This window comes from Papaver somniferum, chromosome 4 (genome assembly GCF_003573695.1).
Source record: "Papaver somniferum cultivar HN1 chromosome 4, ASM357369v1, whole genome shotgun sequence".
NCBI lineage: Eukaryota > Viridiplantae > Streptophyta > Magnoliopsida > Ranunculales > Papaveraceae > Papaver > Papaver somniferum.
In genome coordinates this window covers 48,340,126-48,361,864 of record NC_039361.1, presented here as the reverse complement: position 1 = coordinate 48,361,864, position 21,739 = coordinate 48,340,126, and the positions used below count along the sequence as shown (strand labels likewise).

Here is a 21,739-nt window from a genome sequence, read left to right as displayed (position 1 = left end):
AGCATAGTTCATTTAGGAACTGGGTTATCTCTTGGTTTCCAACAGGAGCAAATCTGGTTTTTGGTTCTGGTATTACTAGGGAGGAAATAACAAAACTATTATGGTAACTGTTTGGACCATATGGAAATATAGGTGTTCAAAGATTTTTCAGAATAAGAATCCTAATAAGGATCTTTCACTTGCAGGTATTAATAACCTTACTTTTTTGAATGTTCATGTTTTAAATCAATTTAGATGGGAGCCTTCTAAGGCTGGCTTTCTGAAAATCAATTTAGATGCATCTTACAAGCAACAAAATTCACAAGGTGGCATTGGACTAATTATTAGAGATTTTGCAGGTACCTGCATTGGAGTCAAAAGGAAATACTTTGATGGAGGAATGAAAAAAGGAATTGAAATGGAGGATCTAGAGTGCAAGGTCATGCTGACAGCTGTTATTTTAGCAGGCATCAAAATCTTTAGGAAAGTTATTTTTGAGAGTGAAAAGATGAGGGTACCCAAATATACCTCAATCTAAAACTTTTCCACCTATAAATCCTTTCTCCGAAAGTGATTGTCTATGTACTGAGTCGAGAAAATCAACAAATCGGTTCACACTTCGTGTGATCTTCTATGGATACAAGATCGAGACAATACGACAACAAGATAACTTGCGTGATTGGCTATGGATACAAGATCGAGACAATACACCAACGAAGTATGATTACTTGATAATAGGTTCAGACTTAACCAAATACTATAGGATTGCTATCAAATAATTCGGAATTAACGTTTGTGTATTTTACTTCTAATTATAATAAATCAAGTACAATTGCGGAAATAGAAAAGTAAAAGACACAACAAGATTTTGTTCACGAGAAAACCGCAAATGCAGAAAAACCCCGGGACCTTGTCCAGAATTGAATACTCTTAGAATTAAGCCGCTATAAAAAAATCCAAACCAATTTTGTATAGTTGAGACCAAGCAACTAAACCTATAGTTCACCTAGTTCCCTCGGTATCCCTGCGCCTCCAACTTGCAATAAGTCACGCACTTGGAACAATTCCTTTGGGTCGTATTCCAAACAGTAAAGGAACAACAAATTTGTTCGGTAACATCTCTTTTCAAACAACGTGATATGAGTTTGACAAAAGGCTCTTCCGTTTAACCAATAAACTCCTTTGTCGGGTTCTTAGATCAATCTATTCAACAACTACCAAAGTAATTGTTTATACTATGCAATCAATACTATGAATCACAAAGAAATGTATTGATGCCGATCTACGCAACTAATCAATCCAATCTATCAAAAGATAAACCGATTATAGTTGGATCCCAGCTGAACAAGTTTTGTGCACACCAAAGATTATGAACTCAAATAAGAAATCTTCTTTCTCTTCAAATATTCTTAGATCTTCAATAAACACCTGCACACAAACAACTTGAATCTCTTGTGATCAATCACACACAGAACGGAGTCTGTTAACGATGGATTATCATAAGAATCTACAGACAGTCTAAATATCCCCGTCGACACTTCGATCTAGTTTGAGTGAATCTTATATCATAAGATAAGATTCTCAAACATAAAAAAACTAGGTGCAATCAAAGTTCAACAACCGTTAGTCAATCAATTCAATCGAAAACTAATAATAAACTACAATTATCTAGTTTCCCACCAACAGTACTCGTAGAGCTTCTCAATCCCAAAGAAGTCTTTAAAACGAGAGGTCGTAAGAGATTTCTCCTAAGTAGGGTACTTTCCTCTCCGAATAGATGGCTCCACCAGTAACAACACAACTAGGTAGTTTTGCTGGCTCTGAGGATTAGTTTGCTCGAAATGCAAACTTCAATATTTATAGACCAAGGAAGTTTGGACACCAAGGAATTTCCAAAACCGACTATTCTCAAATATATGCAATAAAGCCAAAATCGGTTTTCATAATTCCTGGAAATGCTCTGTCCAAATATTGACCGAAATCTCAGTGGAAAATCTCCAATTAGTAAATGCGCATTACCAATTTTTATTTTCTAGAGATATGCATTTAATTGCTGGAAATTAAAAGCATATAAAATTAAAAACCTTAATTAAAAGATTCTCAGTTTATTTCGATCCGGCATTCTCCTTTAGTTATTAAGGAATATCTTTGAACAATAATAGATAAGAATTATTGCACATGTTCAAAGTATGTCGATATCTTTACTTTGTAAATCCTTTTTCATATTTACAATCTTGGAACCGATTTGCCACACTTCCAAACGAGTTTAGAATTGGTTCATCTGATTTCCAAGAACTATGTGATTGATCAAAAACATTAAATCACCATTCATCGGTTTAACGGTTCCACCAAACACAAAGTTCGGTTCTACCTCCAAGTGGCTACTAGGATCGGTTACACTAGTTTCCATAAAATGGCTAACTAAGTACCAGGATCGGTTACCACTATTTATGGTACTTACTTGTGATCGGTTGCACAAGTTATAGGATCGGTTACACCAATTACTAAAATTTGTTAACCTACTTCAAGGATCGATTACACATCTTGTGATTAGTCCCACCAAGTTCTAGAATAGGTTACCTAATGACTAGGAATGGTCACACCAATTACAAATATCGATCATACCATCTCAGGTGATTACTTAAGATTGGTTTCACTAATAAAAGTCATACCGATACATAAGTCAGACATTGTGAATAGTTTTACCAAGATACTTAAAAAAGTTATGAGCGGTTATACTAAACACACATATTGGTAATCCAAAGATTTGCAATGAATACCAATACCAATAATCCTAGCGATTTCCCTTTCGATTCATAAAACAAGTTTATGAATTGTACCTCCTTTAAACGAATGTAAAACATTGTTTCCTAGGAAGAAATCTTCACCCATACCCATACATAATTACAATAGCATTCATGCGATTACGTCGATATCTTATATACGAAGTTCAAAAGATAGGCGTTATACTTCGTATTATAATTCCTTAATACTACGTCTAATTAGAGTATAATCATTCATAGCTTCCCAGTTATGTTTTCAATATAGCACGACTTGAAAGATGCGTTAGGAATAAAACAGTTCAAGTCAAAATATTACTAACCTCAAGAGGAAGGATGATGTCGTCGATGTAGCTCTTTACTTCTTCACATTCTTCAAGTCTTCGAGTAATACTTATAAGTCTCATATCCTAAACTTTCTAGCTAACCTATACGGAGTTGACTCTAGTAAATAATCAAGCGACTCTTTAAATGAGTTTTGGTTCACTAAAATATGACAATCAAACTTGACATACCAACGCTTGGTGGGTTCAACTGAGCAATGATCTAACAAAGAGTGATAGTAAAGTTGCAATAAATTCAATCAATGAGCAAACTTCTTATGTTCATTGGATGAACCAACACTTAATCTTAGATATTAAGTTTTTGTTAAGTTGATTAGAGCAATGGATGTTTGTCTCAGTTAAAAGAGATGCTAATAGTGTTGCAGATAAACTAGCTACAAAAACTAGAATTTGTAAGTCACGATTTTCTTTTCAATCTGACCTCCCACAGGATATAAAAGAGTGGGTTGATCAGGAGAACTATGTAACTCCTTCATTCTCTTAATAAAATATTTTTGCATCAAAAAAACAAAAACTTCTAAAATTAAGCTACGTTTGAGTCAAGAAACCAGTTCCGGTTAAAGTTGGCCAGGGAACATAAGTTAACTTGGACGACCAACTTATATAATTTGGACCGAACACAGCTCGGCAGTCGACATGAACTTTGTCGGACTGATCCGCCCCGGTCTTGAACCGCTCCATTGACCTTGACTTTTTTCTTTTACTTTCTTTCTTTTTTTACAAACAGGTGCAGCGTTTCCCCATATTCAGGATAATCAAAGACGACAAAAGTACAAAACCTTAAGCAGCTAGTGGAAATCCCTTGCTACCACTCCCTACCCTAGTTAGCAATTCGGGATTCGGCAAACGTACGGAACGGCAAACGTACGAGTATCATACGGTTTTGTAAAATCTAGATTCGGTCCAAAATTCGGTCAACGGGACGTGATTCGTCAGTAATTCGGAACGGCATACGTACGTGTATAATTCGATTTATAAATGTGAGTTCGGCTCTGAAAATTCGGTATCTATATATAACAAATAATTTGTATTTATAAGGTCATAGACCAATTTTTATGCATATGTCTGAGTTATTTAAAGAAAAAATAAACTTAATATGATGATATTAATAATATATACAACATTAGTTATCTAAGAGGACGTCGTATGGTGGTTTAGATGCTTGGTTAGTGAGTTTGAGATCTCTCTCACCTTCACCTTCACCTTCAAATCTCTTCAGTCGTTTTTGTTTTGTAAAAATTACAACACGTCTAATATTCGGTCGTGTATGCTCGGAAGGCAGTAAAGCCCAAAAAGTGGAGTCTTTGAAAAGTAAAAGCTAAAGAATTTATGGCGAATTAAGCGGACGTATCATTCGGAATACGTAAAATTCGTGAACGGTTCGCGAATAATCCGGGAATGCCACATAATACGCGACTTGGGTTCGGAGTTGCAAACGTACGCGAATAAGACGGTAAAATTCGTGATACGGAAAAATTCGCGAATGATTCGCGAATCATTCGCGAACTTACTAACTAGGCTCCCTACATTACCCATCATTCACCATCTGCGAAAGATCCAATAATATAATGAAAAATAGTGTGTAATATTGTCAAAGGCCAAATTGGGGTATACCCATAATAATTGGGGTATACAAAATTTAAATCCATTCAAGATAATGTGTTAAAGGGTGTCTAAAAAAATGTCAAAATACCAATTGACCCTTACTATTAAACTTAAAACATGAATTCAATTTCATTCAAACTATAAAATTTAAATTCATCCATCAATCTTCAAAATCATCTTCAAAGCTCTGAAATTTATATGATAAAATCCAAAGAAAAATCAAGCGAAATAAAAAAAAAAAATTTATGACTACGGGATTTGAGATTGGGCATGAGTTAAGCAATCTCAAACAAAGTACATACATATACTCGGTTTGGAGATTGGCTACAAAATCATACCCAATCTCAAATCCCGTACGATTTCTTCAGATTTTAATTCTACTACCCTGCCGACTAGTAATAGTCGTTATCTTCCTAGGTTGAGTACCCTTCCGACTAGTAACAGTCGGTATCTTCCTAGGTTGAGTATCCTGCCTACTTTTCATAACATTTGTAGGGTCGTCAAGGTATTCATCCTAATACCTTTCCGAATAGTGTTGTAGTAATTAAGGTCGGCATGTTTTGAAAACTTGAACCTTTCCGACCAATAACTGACATAAAACGGTTTCTCTGTGTACATTTTTGCTTTTAGTCGGCATGGTTGTTTTATCTATAACCGTGACGACCATGTTTACAAGATTTTTAGTCGTTGGTGTTTGGAATTATCGACCCTTATGACTATAGTTTAGTCGACAGGTTATGAAATTAATACCTTGCCAATTAATCATGCATTTGTAACAGGGGATGATGCATAATTGTAGTTATGATTTGAATATCATTCTATGTTAAGCACAAAATATTGTGGTTTACTAGAGTGTGCAATAGTAGAATTAAGGAGATGATGCATAATTGTAGTTATGATTTGAATATCATTCTATATTTTGGGCTGAAGGGGATAAAAAGTAAAACTACAAAGATTAAGGAGATTCATTTTAGTCTACCAGAAAACAATCAAATACTAATTTGTTGTGATGGAGCAGCTAAGGCAATCCAGGAGTGGCAGGTTTTGGATTTATTGGAAGAAATAGTGACAGTGAATGTGAGGGAGCAAAGGCTGGTGTTCTGGGTATTGCAACAAATTTTGTAGCAGAGATGATGGCTTTGTTAATGGCAGGTGAAAGGACTGTATCCAAATCTTTCTTGAATATAGTTTTCAGTCTAGATTCTCAGACTGTGTTGAAGGCTTTTACGGGTAATAGAATTCCTTGGATGATTCTTAACAGATGAAAGAAAGTAATTTCACATCTGAGAAGAGTATCTTTCAGACATGCTTATAAAGAAGCAAATTTTCAGCAGATAAGATTGCCAAAAAAGGAGCTACTTTGAGCAGGGGAGAAATTGTGAGATATGAGAATAAACCAAGCTTTATAGGAAGTATGGAAGATGATAATATAAAATACTTTAGATTCTACTGAAAGTGTAAAGATGTTTTGTATTTCTTTTTTGTTCTTTTGAGTGTAATAAAACTAAGCCTTGGAGTGTCTTGGCTAGTTTTTGTTTGGAAAATTTTAGAAATAAAATTATATGATTTAGAAAAGAAAAAAAAATGCATTTGTAAAACATTTCTATGTATGTCAATAATCCTATAGTCGGCAGGGTATTTTTTTGTCGACCTTCCCAACTTTTCGTACTTTCAGAGCTGAAAGTATTGATTCCTTCTGTAATTTTGAGTATGAAATCACTCAGCAACTTTGCAATCCCTTTTGTAGAAGTGTTTGGCTAGTGTGATTTCATTCTCGTTACAAAAAAAAAAATCTTCAAAAATCATAATACATAATCCATGAGTTCAATCCAAATAAAACTTAATTTCAAAATTTCAATTCAACTAATTAACTAACTAAATTGATTAACCTAAACAGTTTATTAGTGTTAATTAAGTAAGGATAAATTAGTCATTTTGAAAATAACTGATTAAAGGGTGTTGTGTTTTACTTCAAAATGACCTGGGTTTTGTCTCATTAGGTATATCCCATTTAATCTGGATATACCCCAATCTCGCCAGGATAATTATATTGCCAGTCGAATTATCTTTCTCCACACAATTCTGTTATTGGGGCTACATCGGCTTCATTTTTGGGGCTGACTAGAATACAAAATGGGATTATTAAGTATTAATATGTCCCCGATATAATTAGTGTAATGAATTTGGTTAAGCCGCTACTAGCCTATTATCAGATTTCGGACCGGTAGTTGAGGCTGAATCCATCCTCCAAGTGATTCACTTACAGTTGATCGCGCGCAGTTGAACCTCCTTAAGCTCTACGCAGTTGATTCCCTTGGTTGACGTCCTTTACAGCCTAAGAGTTTTTTTAAACTAAGTGAAGGATTTTGATACCAATTTACCTCTAACAGATAAGTCTATTGGATTTCCCTTTAGATCAAAGATTAATGCTTGGAAATTTGGTTGCAAGACAAAGCTAGCAAAACTCACAAATCAGAAACACTTATACTCACTTAGATGAGAAGCGTAGATTCTTAACCACTTCTGGAAAAAAATCGTGAAGTAATGCTTCAAAAAAATAAAAAATAAAAACTAGATAATTAGTGGAATACCAAACAGTCTAATTAAGGACTACAAGATTTAGGTACAAACAGATCGCTGCCCAGCTAGATAAATAGCAATTGAGTGTGTCTTTAACGATGGAAAGAACGAGATGATACTGCACTATAAGGGTGAATAGCACTGTAATGTGGTACATTATTAAGTAACAGAGTACATGTTTTGTACAGTAATTTGCTGAGAACAAGAAGCATATAGTACTGCATTATATTGCTAATGGTGAATCGCAAATGCGTTAAGGAAGAAAATTTGTAAACATTTGATTGACACCCAACAAATATACCCTTATACAACAATAAATAATCCCTGACATTTAAAAATCTTATCCATTAATAAATAGATTACCTTAATATCCTCATTTATAATTATTTTCATTTACAAACCTTATCCTTAACAAAAAAAAATTTATTTCACTGCCACTACCACTACCACCACCACCATTCCATCACCACCAGCACCGCCACCACCACCACTTACTAAATAACCGCAGCCACGACCGCGGTCGTCAAAATTTGGCGTCAACAACCGAAGTTGATCCAAAAAATAAAAGTTCAAAAATAACTTTACTAAAACATATTCCAGTTCTTTTATTGTGCCAACAATCAAAGTTCATCACAATGAATGGGTCAACAACAAAAGTTGATCCCTTTAAGTGGGATCAACAATGGAAGTTGATCCACAAAAAATGAGATCAATATATTTATATAAGTATGTTTCCTGTAAAAACCAATAAACCTGGAACATGCAGACTGACATATCCTTTAGAAATGCAAGAATAACATTCATAAAAACAAATCAGAATGTATGTCGTTACAAAACATAACAACTCCAAACCGAAAAAGCATAAAAAAATGAAACATCCAACAAGTATGAAACCTAAAAAAGATGCAAAAAAAGTTGTAGTGAATCAACTTCAACACGTCAAGCCCTTTCGTGTTTGGGCAGTGAATCAAAAATCTCAAATCCAAATCGTTATCTGACAATTGCAAAATATAACCTCTGGAACAACCATCTAAGGCCTGCAACAACCAAAGTTTGATACAAAATGACATATACAAATGAGTGAATTTGGCGTGAGTCGAACACGCATCATTTGACGTGGAATTAGTCATGCTACCATTGCACCACAAATTAAACATTTTGAAGAATTTACATCTATAAAATCAAAGCATTTAAACTACATGCATAATTATACTAATCCTACCAAATGCTGTCAACAACAGTAGTCGATCCCATAAAAATGGAGTAAACAACATGAGTTGATCTCATTTAAAAATGGTATCAACAGTAGGAGTTGATCCCATAAGTTATTAATATCATGCATTGTTGGTGATTTCAGTACCTGATACATACATAATCCCAAATTTAGTAGTTCCCAAATCTGCTCCTGAAGCCAAAATAGTTGCAAAATAAGTCAATCTCCATTGTTGAATCCACCATCCCAACAAAAGCCACCACCAGCACCTTCATAACCACCACTACCATCATCTCCACTATAACATCATCCATCACCACATCAAACAATAGGAGTCAGTAATTGATCTCATAAAAACTATAGTCAACAACAGGAATTGATCCCATAAATGGGATCAACAACGGTAGTTGATCCGCTGAAAAAGGCATCAATAACATGATTTGATACACAACCAATGTTGTCATCACCACCACCACCACCACCACCCTCATTACTACAACAAAATCCACCACCACCACCCTCCAACAAAATCAGACACAAAACTATCAATTATAGTTTCTTAGAATGGATGATAAGAACAAAAAACATCAACAGTACTGTGATACTTCTATAACAAGAGATACAAGATTCGTTCTAAATCATTTCCCCAGCAATCAAAACCTCATTTCTCAATACAAATCATAAATTGAATAATAGATGTTGTATCTTTAGTAGTGGTGAACAGTGATAGATTGAAATACATACCTCCTTCATCGCCGCCACCACCACCATCATTGTAGATCTGGTATCTTCCTCCATCACCACCACCGTTATCTTCTAATAAAACATTGATGGATTTCCTTCATCGCCGCCGCCACCACCATTATTGTAGATCTGGTATCTTCCTCCACCACCACCATCACCACCATCATCTTCTTCTAATAAAACAGAGATTTGATATCCTCCTTCACCACCGCCACGACCTTCACCTCTATTATTATCGTCATCAACAACAACTGACGCAATGAAGAATCAATACCCTCCTCCACTACCATCATCAACCATTAAAAATAGAGATATTTGAAATCCAATAAGAAAAATCGTTCATATCAAAAGAAAAATCATTCATATCGGATTCGATATCCTCCGTCATCGTTACCGGTGGAAAAAACAAAAAAGGGTGGAGAAACGATGGTGATGATGGCGGAGATTTTCGAGAGAGCAGCAGAGAATGTTTACATCTGAAAAATGAAAATAAAGAAAAGATTTTCTTTATTTGAATGAGGGTGAGGGTAAAATTGTAATGTTGCATGATTCTTAATGGACCTCTAATAGGCTTTGAATAAAAAGGGGTATTTTTATTGTATGATAAGGATATTTCTGAAGTCCATCGGTATGTGAGATAGTTATATAATTCCCACTTTTTTCGCTAGATTAACTAATTCATCAGCTGTTGTAATGGGCCGGTAGTAGTAGCCTGCACGTCCTGGGATGTAGTGTGATCATCATAACACTCTGGAGTAATAATATTAGTAGTTAAGATATAGAGATATTAACAGATAAAAAAGAGAATAAAATATCCTACCACTAACTAAGCATGAGGAGCATGTTTCCTGTTTTTGCAGTATATATAAACCCATTTAGGGTATACCTTTGATATCCGCGACAAATTCAGTTAATCTTCTTCTCATTCTCTTTTTCCTATTAAGATCATATAATTAATAAGCATGGCTCAATCTTCAGAGTACATTGAAAGTACAGTTGCTAGTACAGTTCTAGAGAGTCATCCTGTTGAAATTGAAGTGATGTGTTCCGCAGACAAATTCTACGGTTTGTTCAAGGAGGACATGACTCAACTAGTAAACCATTTCCCTCAATATTACAAGAGCGTTGAATGTTGGCACCGTAAGGCTCTGGAAGTATGCATTACCAGGTAATTCTTTGAACCATATAGCCATTTGTTTTTTTTCACAGTCAAAATGACTAGTTTTCTAGCGATTTGCCATCAAGAATACTAGTTACTGAGTACTTTTATGTTGAATGCAGGACATCCTGCGGACGAGATATTTACCGTGAAAGAGACAATTGCAAAAGTGGATGATGAAAACAGATCACTCACCTTGAACGTCTTAGAAGGATGTGTACTGAAAACTTGCGAGGGCTTTATTGTGACGGTGTCTGCAACTCCAAAGGAGGGTGCTGAAGACTCCGAGTGCATAGTAAGATGGTGTTTCGATTTGGAGAAGGAGCACGAAGATGTCCCCCATCCACATCCTTATATGGAGCTTGTTGATTTTATGAGTGAAGAGTTGGGTTCTCTCCTTCCCAATTAACAGGTTACCGTACGGTGTTGGTTTTTAGTTGGCAAGATTCCAACTAATTTCTTATATTGTGTGGAGAATATAAGCTTTGTTTGTGGTAAATAATAAAGTTCAGCGTGGATTTCTTTGGCTTTATGTTTGGGTTGTGCGCCGTATATTGCTTTTGTTTGAATGTTGTGTAATATATTTTGCTTTCTGAAAAGGGAAATTGTAACTTACTGAATATATGAACATTTATAGAATTCCAAGGGATTTGAAGTAATTGCAAGTTTTATTGGTCATCTGGAATGGGTTGGGCAAGAGTTTGTGCAGAAATTGTGCAGAAACTGATGCTCCTTGAGACTTTCTACTTTCTAGAGATTCCTACTCGTATTATGTCCTTGCTAGTAGACTTGTACAATTTAGTTCATTTTCTGTGAAACTTTGCATGAACTAACCAATTACTTCAACACGTTAATACAAACTACAATAATTCTGTTCAGTTTCTGGTAGACCTCTCACCCTTTACATTGCGCGCTGTGTTACGCTTCGGTAGGAGGTCAACCTTGTGATACTTGTATTTCTGTCCCAAATTGAATCTGGTGATGCCATCATCGAAACCTTTCATGACAAGGGTCCTCACGGCTTCTACACCTTGTTCAAGTGCAGCATTGACCTGTAAACAATTCCAGCATCGATTAATACTCAATTATTCTAGCTAAGATCTAATAAACTACATCAGGTTACTTCCCAAAGTTACTAATGAGCAAAACTTTACCTGCTTCCGCTCCTCGATACTGAACTTTTGAAGCAGAAAAGCTCTCTGGTCCATGGTGCCAGGAGGATTACCAATCCCTTAGGAAAATCAAAAGATCTGTCAGATCTCACTAGGCAAAGCTAGAGGTATTTAAGCAAGTGAAAGATAGTTATTGCTGAGTCTGTAAATAAATATAACTAGAGCTGAAAAACAAACCTGCGCACAGTCGGGGAAACTCCCGACAGCTATCCAAATGGTCCATAACGCTTTTGAGCCTATTAATAAAATATCATCAATTTACATTTCAGGATTCAGGTGTTTTTACCCTAACAAACGTTGAATAATGGCCAACTACGCATCTGCTGTTCTACAACAATTATGTGTTTCTTCACCAAAAGTTTACCCGTTATGATGACCATGTCCTCCTTTTGGCTGAACCCTCATAACACCATTGGGTAAGCTCATCTCATCATAAACCTAGAGTTCCAGGTTCCATGCGCAAAATATTAAGTATAGGCTCTGAAGTGACCCTTTTAGTTTGAAGAGTATAAGTTAGAATATGTACCAAAAGTATATGGCGCAAAGGTACTTGATAGTAGGCAGCGAGTGGTCCAACCTGAAAAAAGTTAAACGATAAGGAGTCATTTGGTAGGGCTTGCAGATGTTTAGAGGCTTCAACGAGTCAAAGAAGATCCTTTGAAAAATGTTAACTAACTATCCAGGTAGTTTTACAAAGAAGAGAAAGGAAATGATCTTCATACTTGGACTAGATAAGATTGCTTAAAAAAACGTGTGCACGAGATCACAAAAGCAAATCCTTAGAAGAAGAAGAAAAAAACACTAATTTACACACATGTGAAGCAAAATAAAGAGTTCTGAAAAAAGACAAAAACATACCGCTTCTCCACTAAAATTCATGTAGGTCTGAGGTTTTGCCAACAAAATCGGCACCTCTCCAATGGATCCTGCACTAATTGAACTTTGACATAAGCGAACACTAGATATAACAAGTTAGTAGAGGAAGCAATTTGATGAGTTTATCAAAGCAAAAGATAGTTGTATACATGAAACCGGGCAAAGAAAAATAGAACACAAGAGGATGTACCTATTCCAATTAAAGCCCTAGATTGTATAGTATTTAGCTTTATCCCTTCTTTTTGAGAGATCGAATCAATCATTTCAAAACCAACCTATTATAAGAGCTTTACAAAGTTATTAACAGAGGATACAATAGATAAGTCAACCACAAAGACATATATCAAATAACAATCCAATAACTAGCTGACGCAATTAAGTCCAGAGAGTATACCTACATTGTGCCTGGTTCCGTGATACTTGTTTCCAGGGTTCCCTAATCCGACAATCAACCACGGAGTGTACTCCTTCTTAGGTCCATGAGTATCAGGTATCGAAGCAGAAACACGAAATTTTGTATGTATTGGACGTTTTCTTCGAAAATCAGGGATTCTTTGATAAGGTGTGAAAGTAGTAGGCGCCCAAACAGAATACAACATTGATCTACAAGACAAACACCATTTATTAGTCCACAAACACAATATACATGCCCTCTCAATCAGCATAAATTCGTAACGTGCTGATGGTCATTTTCATCGAACCCAAGTGCCTTACACAAATGTAGAGGAAATAAAAGTTACTACACACACTGCCATAGCATAAACTATCTTAATTGACAGAGAGAAGTCCAAGTTCAATCGAATAAGCTGCAGGAAACTCTAACACAACAACACACAAACAATTGAAGGGCAAAAAGAAAAACACTATCCTACAATTATAGTTGAACTGTAACCAATCAAACCTAGCTCAACTTGGGCATTTGAAAACAAAAATGAAAATTTCTCATTTGGAAAGAAACGGAAATACACAATTTTCCATGGCATTATCTTCAAACTTGAAACCCAAATACAAAACATTAAATTACTTAAATTTATGTTAACTATCACCAAAAAAAATTCATCCTCAAATAAACCCCAAAATGACCAAAAGACCAAAACCCTTTTCCAGTAACAAGTACCGGGTCGGGTGAGTAGGAGACAATGTTAACTCCCGAAAGTAAGACATGGATTTTACGCCGGCCTGCCTACGCCTTGCACAACCTCAAATAAACCCCATCAACTCAAAATCCTCAGAAAAACACAAAACAACACTCCTCAAAAGACTGTCAAACAGCCCTAATTGAAAACAGGGTAGTGTAAGGTTAAAAAAAAACAGTATCATGGTGAGATTTTGATGGGAACACAACTATGGCCAAAAGAAAATTAAGATAATGTTTCTGTTTCTCAAAAACGTTGTATCAGAGATGAGTTTGCTTACCTGATGGATTTGCAGTATGCCCAGCTGCCTTGAAAAAATTCTATTCAGTTTTTTGAGATTTTTGTTTGAAGAGAGGATGATGTGTGTTTTGTTGGAGAAATTGCAGAGAAAGAATGGAAGGAGAAATGCTTAGATATCCTAGTGCTCAGAAACCGACCTCGGGTTGGGTGGTGACTGGTGAGTCTGGTGACCTATGACCTATTAACTATTAACCTTTTCCTTTGGTTGGTCTACGGTCCTGGGGTCGATTCCCTCTCCCTCGTAAAGAAGAGGCATTTTTTTTTTAAAACAAAGGAAAGGATTTGTTAAACATTATATAAAAGCTCTTACCTCCGTCCCACTATTAGTTGACTAGTATATCATAAGCCAAAGTTGCAGTGAGAAAAGATGGAGGTTCATTCCACCATTCTCCTGTGATACAAGATCTGCGGACAAATTTGGCAAGACAGATCAGCCGCTTTATTACACATCTAGGAGTAAAATTACATTTCCAGTTACAGTTTACATTACATAGACTAGTATATATAGCTAAAAAAGAAAAGAGGATTGCCAAGGCGGAAGAGGCAAACCTGCATTTACAGACTTAACTAGACTTTGATTATCTGATCCAAATATTACATGATTCCAACCTTGAGATTTTTCCCATTGCATAGCTTCAAGTAGAGCCCAGATTTCTCCTTGATGAATATGCTCTACTTTGTTAAGTATCCCTTTTGATGCAACATATTTCCCTGTAGAATCTCTTATTATCAAAGAAATACCAGCTAAACAGAAATCTTTAAGAAAAGATGCATCAACATTGAGTATCAGTTGATGGTTGCATCCAAAGATTATGCTGTAATAGTTGTCTATTGTGCAGTGCATGCTGATGATGATCTGATGCAGTGGTAGTGTTAGCTAAATATTTAAATAAATGATGCAGAACAGAATTAGGATTAATATTACTATTACTATGCTGGAAATGCACTTGACATCTATACTTCCAGAGGTGTCACATTGTTGCGATAATTCCATGAATAGAAGGAGAAGCCGTGTCAAAGTTGATATTAGAATATGAAAAACACCAAGAACTAATCCAATTTTGAATTTGTTGATATTGTTGTAGAAGTAGAAAGTATTGGTGAAGACAAGATTTCCAGATGGCCATTGCAAAAGGAAAAGTAAATAAAAGATGATTTATATCTTCTGGTTGATTGGAATTGCAGAGAACACAAGAAGTATCAATGACAGATGGAACATGTTTCAAGTTCACTTTAATTGGGAGTGCATTGTGAATCAGCTTCCACATAAATATTTGCATCTTATATGGAATCTAAGCTTCTATAATTTTAACCAGAAATTATTGGAGTATAAAGACAGTTGAGTGGTTTGAGCATTAATATTAAAAAGGAGATCATAAGTGAATTTAGTTGTGAAAATACCTGTTGGAGTAAGAGGCCAGATTAGCTTATATTGATTCTGCAACCGAAAAGGAAAAGTTAAAATTGAATCTAACTGAAGAAGTGTAAAAAGATGTCGTAGAAGAGGGATATTCCATTGAGCGGTTTCTGTAATAATTAGTTGTGAAACCCATTGATACTAATTTGTATTTAAATCATCCCACTTATATAAATCTCCAGATTCACTTGGTATCCAGTTATGAGTCCAAATATTAATGTTGTTGCCGAAACCAACCTGTCATTTACCAAATTTATGAACAGTTTCTTAACCATGTGTTATACTCTTTCAAATCCAGCCGGTATCATGAAAAGTAGGAGGTGGTTCATATTTCAAATCATGATAAGGAAAACGAATACTCTTCAGTACTTGTACCCAAAGTTCTGTGGAGTTATAAATCATATTCCAAGCAAGTTTAGCAAGCATGCAGTGTTGTAGTGATTTAGTTATTTCAAACCCAAACCTCCTTGTATTTTAGGAATTTTGAACTTGCTCCAAGAAATGAAATTCCTATTATTATGAGCAGTAGAACTATTCCACCAGTAGTTTCGTTGAAGCTGATCCATTTGCTGAATAACGGAGTCTGACAGTTTAAGAAGTTGCATATGATACATACTCATAGTACTTAGAACTGAATTAAGCTAAGTGGTCTTACCAGCTTGATGAATTAGTCTGCTTTTCCAACCTTGTAATCCGAAGTTCATATTTTCCATAATAGGTTGACAATTTTGAACTCTAAATATGTTCATTAATAAGGGAATGCCCAAGTACTTCTTTCCCAAACCCATAATATGCATATTAAAATATTAGAAATTTTGTTTCATAGAGAAGGAGACATTACTGCTAAAGTACATTGATAACTTATAAAGATTGATAACTTGACCAGTGGTAGAACTAAATTGTTGAATGATATGTTGTAGATGTCGCAGTTGTGTCGGGGAGGCTTCTAAGAAAAGTAAACAATCGTCAGCGAAGAACAAATGACTTATTTCTGGATTTTTTTTCCGCAACTTTGATTCCTTTTAATTGACCTTACAGGATATGAGTTTGAAGAATTATAGAAAAGGCTTCCATAACAATGAAGAAAAGATAAGGTGATAATGGATCACCTTGTGGAATTCCTCTAGATATAGTGAAAGAAGCAGATGGACTACCATTAATTAATCAAAAGAGAAATATTAGTTGTAGTAACACATTGCTGAACCAAATGCACCCAGTCACGATGAAATCCAAGTTTAAGAAGAATATAAAACAAGAAATTTCATTCTAATCTGTCGAAAGCCTTCGATATGTCCAATTTCAAGGCAATAAAAGGGGTTTTACCTTTTCTTTTTTTCTTCATAAAATCGATCATCTCATGGGAAAATATAAAATTCTTCTGAATGTGTCTTCTAGGAACATATGCACATTGAGTGGGAGTTATAATTTTATCTAGTAAAGTTTTTAATCTGCTGGAAATAATCTTTGAGATAATTTTGTAACTAAAATTGCATAAGCTAATAGGACGATAATCACTAGGAGTTTGTGTATGAAGAGTTTTAGGTATCAATACTTGATAGGTATGATTTATTGATTTTAAGCATATAATTATGAGTGAAAAATGTTGACCCATTGAAGTGACCTAATCACCAACAGTTAACCAACAATGCTGATAGAAGGCTGCTTGAATACCATCATTACCTGGAGAAGCCTACGGTTTTATTTGGAACACAACATCTTTAATTTCTTGTTCAGACGGAAGCCGGAGAAGCATATTATTATTTGTTTCAGAAATGAAATTCTGAAGAAAAAAAAATGGAAGTATTAGTGACAGGTTTTATAGTTTTCAAAATTATAGTTAAATGACTAAGAAATGTATCTTCAATTTCAACTCTTGAATCATGCCAGATATTAAGAGAATCTTGAATTGCAGAAATATGATTCCTTCTTTTGTTGATATTTTCTCTCGAGTTCAAGAGAAAACCTATATGAGTGGAATCAAGGATCTACTACAATCTGAAAACCTATAGGAGTTGAATTTATCTTTGTATTTCTGCCAAATCTAAGAGATCATACTACAATCTGAAGCATTAAGGATCTAAATCATCCATTTGAGAGTTAATTTAGAACTTCTAAACAAAGATTAACCCAAAACTAAACTCACTCTGACATATATACATGAACTCCTCTCAAATGATACATATTCAATAGCGAGTTGGTTTGCAAATAGATTATAAACACAAAATAAACATAGCAGAAGCTAACCAACTAAACGGACTCAACTCCTCGGAGCTTCCAAGAATTGAACGATTAACTTTCAAGTAATCACTAGCATAATTTGAAGACAATGCATGTTTTGTTGAAAACCGATAAAACGCGAAAAAACAGATAAAGCATATTAAGATAATAAGTTGTACGTAAAGTATAAAGTTCTATCAACCAATCATCCGACAAACATTCACAACCGAAATAATAGTTGGGTGACGTAATCCTTCGGAGTAGTAAGGCGTGACTCTTTCGGATTCTTCAATGATCATTAAAGCGTCCTGAGGTTTTCTAGCCTCATAGTCGGATAAAATTTGTACCTTACCAGTACCTCATTTTACGTACACTCTGTATAGAAATTATCCAAAGAAAACTAATTGTGGTAACATTATATCCCACAGAAAAACCTATTCATGGAGTGCTCGGCCAGACCATGCGTAGGTCCAACAATCAGATATACGATTCCCAATATCATTCTCTACAAATACCAAAATACATTATAATAGCTTTTCCAAAGTAATTTAAAAGAATAGTAAACATTCATACATACATAACTTGTTCCCTCTTTGATACTAATATCGGTGCAAATTGCACACCTATTAGCTTACTATTGGCAGTAAATTCCACTCCTATAGGTGTACATAAAACATGGGTATAAAAGAAAATGTGAATGAACTTATACACCACATAAGGAAAATTTCTTCTTCCCGTAACATTCACAGATATAATTAGAACATTTAGATACTTTCCATTCAATGGAAAGAATAAACTTTTGAAAATAAGTAAATACTCCCAAAACACATATATTAGTTATTTATAAAGACCATCCCATCCCAAATGTAAAAGAAAACTAGGTTGTATTACATCCGTATATATAACATACTTACACATACCATGTAGTATCAAAAATATGCATGCATTTCATAAAAATATAGATTTGTAAAACAATAATGAATACAAGAGAGTTCGTCATAGATTTCCACCTCATTTGATGACAAGCCATGCCTACCACGAGATCCTCAATCCACTGGTCCATCCTTTGAATCGATCGTTGTTAATAAAGACTAATTGTTAATCACACAAACACTCTAAGAGTTGACTCACCGAGTTCCTGTTTGACCCTTTTATTCTGAGTTTGACCCAGACCTGATCGTTGATCATTTTACCAGGACTTTAACTTGACCTTATATGTCGACTGTTAGTCTGACTATTAGTTTGACCGTTGACTAGCCATCTTAGCTGTTTTCCGATGATGTTTCCGGATAGTTTCTTACCTTTAATGACCAATTGGGGACATAAAATTGTCAATGGAAATTTAATAAAGAAAGAGATAGTGGAACACTTAAAAGAACAATGACATAGAACAAAGGATATTGACTGGATTCTGAAAACCAATTATATATAATTTTCCTGGTGATTCAAATGGTAGTGACACGTTTAAGATGATAATAATGATGAGGGACGGTCTATAGACTTGTGAATATGAATTCTTGAATTAGGCGAGGTTTGTCGTCAAAACAGGTGGGAACTCTGTAACCTTCTAGTAATCATTAAGTTTACTTTATCTGCGAGAACGATGAATCCTTATTCTCTGTGATCATGTTTGTATGTAATTGAATGAGTATGTTGTGTGATATGCGTTGTGTGATTCCCTGCGAAGAGTGTCTGTGTTTACTCGTATCTCTTAGCTAAGTTAAGTAGGGCGGTACGCCATCCGTCGGCAATAATATCTTAATAGGGAGATATGACATCCGTCTTGATATTATTAATTTTATTGCTTATTATGAAAGTAAGGCGGTACGCCATCCGTCGGCAATAGTATCATAGTAGAACGGTGTACTATCCGTTCTGATATTATATATACTATTTTATTTTGGGGAAATCACTCGTATGCATATTATGCTTGATTGTTCAGTCTTAGTAGTATGACTGGGTTACTATGGCCTTGACTTAGGAAGAAATTCTAGGTTCATGATTGAAGATGGTCATTATTTGGAGATTCCGGTCTATGAATAATGATTGGGCCTTTGATGAACCTGTTGTGTGGGGCCATATCATAGTAATCAAGACCTTATTACATATTTTAGACTTAGATGGTGGCATCAGAATTTATGAGGTGTACGCATTCCACGATAATATTTTATGGTACATGGATTCATGTTATCATTTAAGATTGGAATTATTCCTAGCATCTTCTTCTCTATTGAGTGATACGAGGTTAGGATAAAATATGTTTAGGTTGTTTAGCTCGTTTCTCATAGATCCATCCTGTGGTGTATTTTCACGGATATTTCCAATGAACACAATATTATATCTGGGAAAAAGAGTTGAAGCAATCTTCTGCTTTGTGTTGTTTGCAAAAGATATTTTTCTTCTTTAGTAAAACCGTGATATATGTTAGTGATTACTTGAATGTTATAATGGTATCCACTGAGCCCCTTTGGGATGATGTGCTCACCCATTCCCACTTCAGTTTTTTCAGTTATCAGAAAAGATGACGCGCATGAAGATATTTGTTTTCGTAGTTTAAAACTTTAGCAAATTAAGATTGGTACATATATCTTACATATATGTATTCCTTGTTTATTTGTAAAAAAACACATTTATGTATTCAGATCATCTGAGAGATTCTCATTTATAAGTTATCAGAGAGATTTGGTTAATTTAGTTCACTCTATGTATTTATGATTAACAAATCCAAAATATAATCTTTCTGCAAAACTAACCAATGTTAAGGATTTGGTTAAGTTGCAAACTACTGGGTCAGAAGTTGGAATATTTAAGTTATGAAAATGTTGAAGCTCTTGTTGAATAGAAGATATCTGAAATTCGATATTTCCCACAGACTGATTCTTCCAGATTTGAATTTCATGTTTTGTATTTTTTATCTTGGATGAAACTGATATGAAGGAGATCCTACAAATTCTTTAGACCAACAATTATGAATAACTTGAGAACAAGAGGCTATAGAGAATCAATATCTTTGAAGTCTAAAAGGTGTATGTTTAGTTTCCATAGAGGAAATGGTAGAGAGTAGTATTGGCGAATGATCTGATGCAGCAGGAGATAAATGTTGAAGGTGAGCTGAATAATAAGATTTTAACCAATAAGCATTCACAAGTGCTCTATCTAGTCTGACTTCCATGTACTCATTACCATGTCGATGATTAGACCAGGTTGTAGAAGATCCTGAAAACCCCAAATCAATGAGACCTAATTGTTGAATAATTGGCCTAATCCATCTAGGATGTTGATGAAAATAATTTTTATAACTTTGATACTCAGAGTCTGACATGGTAAAATTCAAATCTACAAATAAAACCCAAGGAAGTTCTACAAATGGGATCATGTCCAAAAGATATTTCCATTGATCTTTATTCTCTTGTAAATTGTTGGAATCATACATATAAGTTAAAAGAAAATCTGGCTGATTGGTAGGAGTATGAATGATGGCATGCACATTATGTCTACTAGTATGCATTATTTATAAATATATTCCCTTTTTCCATGCAACAGAGATACCACCAGATAAACCAACCGAAGGAGCAAACCAGAAATTAGGATAATTATATTGTTGAAGGTAGAAATGCATTTTAGAATTTTGTGTTTTGGATTCAGAGAGAACGAAGATATCTGGATCATATCTACTAATGCAAAAATGAAGATAATCCCTAGTTGGAGTGAAAAGGCAAGGGTACCCAAATATACCTCAAGCTAAAACTTTTCCTACCTATAAGTCCTTTCTCCAAAAGTGATTGTCTATGGACTGAGTCGATACAATACAACTAATCGGTTCACACTTCGTGTGATCGTCTATGGATACGAGATCGAGACAATACAACAACAAAGTATGTTTACTTGATATAAAGGTTCGGACTTAACCAAACACAATAGGATTGCTTATCAAGTAAATAGGAATTAACGTTTGTGTAATTTACTTTAATTATAATAAAACAATTATAATGAAGAATATAAAAGTAAATGACACAGTAAGATTTTGTTAACGAGGAAACCGCAAATGTAGAAAAACTCTGGGACCTATTCCAGAATTGAATACTCTCAGGATTAAGACGCTACACAAAATTACATTAACTTCGTATAGTTGAGACCAAGTAACTAACCCTATAGTTCACCTAGTTCCTTCTGTATTCCCACACCTCCAACTTATAAATAAGTCATGTATTTGGAAC

The 21,739-nt window shown here is 34.9% G+C and overlaps 1 protein-coding gene across 1 annotated transcript; it reads right to left on the bottom strand.

Moving 5' to 3' along the window:
- Positions 1-11,151: 11,151 nt before the first annotated feature.
- Positions 11,152-14,030, bottom strand: LOC113275394 (chloroplastic group IIB intron splicing facilitator CRS2-B, chloroplastic-like). The gene is made up of 9 exons (XM_026524879.1): positions 13,869-14,030; positions 12,851-13,055; positions 12,643-12,727; positions 12,435-12,502; positions 12,103-12,153; positions 11,941-12,014; positions 11,754-11,812; positions 11,559-11,635; positions 11,152-11,456 (listed from the first exon to the last, which is right to left on the bottom strand). The coding sequence occupies exons 2-9, from the start codon at positions 13,049-13,051 to the stop codon at positions 11,280-11,282; spliced, it is 792 nt and encodes a 263-aa protein (XP_026380664.1). The 5' UTR covers positions 13,052-13,055; positions 13,869-14,030; the 3' UTR covers positions 11,152-11,279.
- Positions 14,031-21,739: the final 7,709 nt, after the last annotated feature.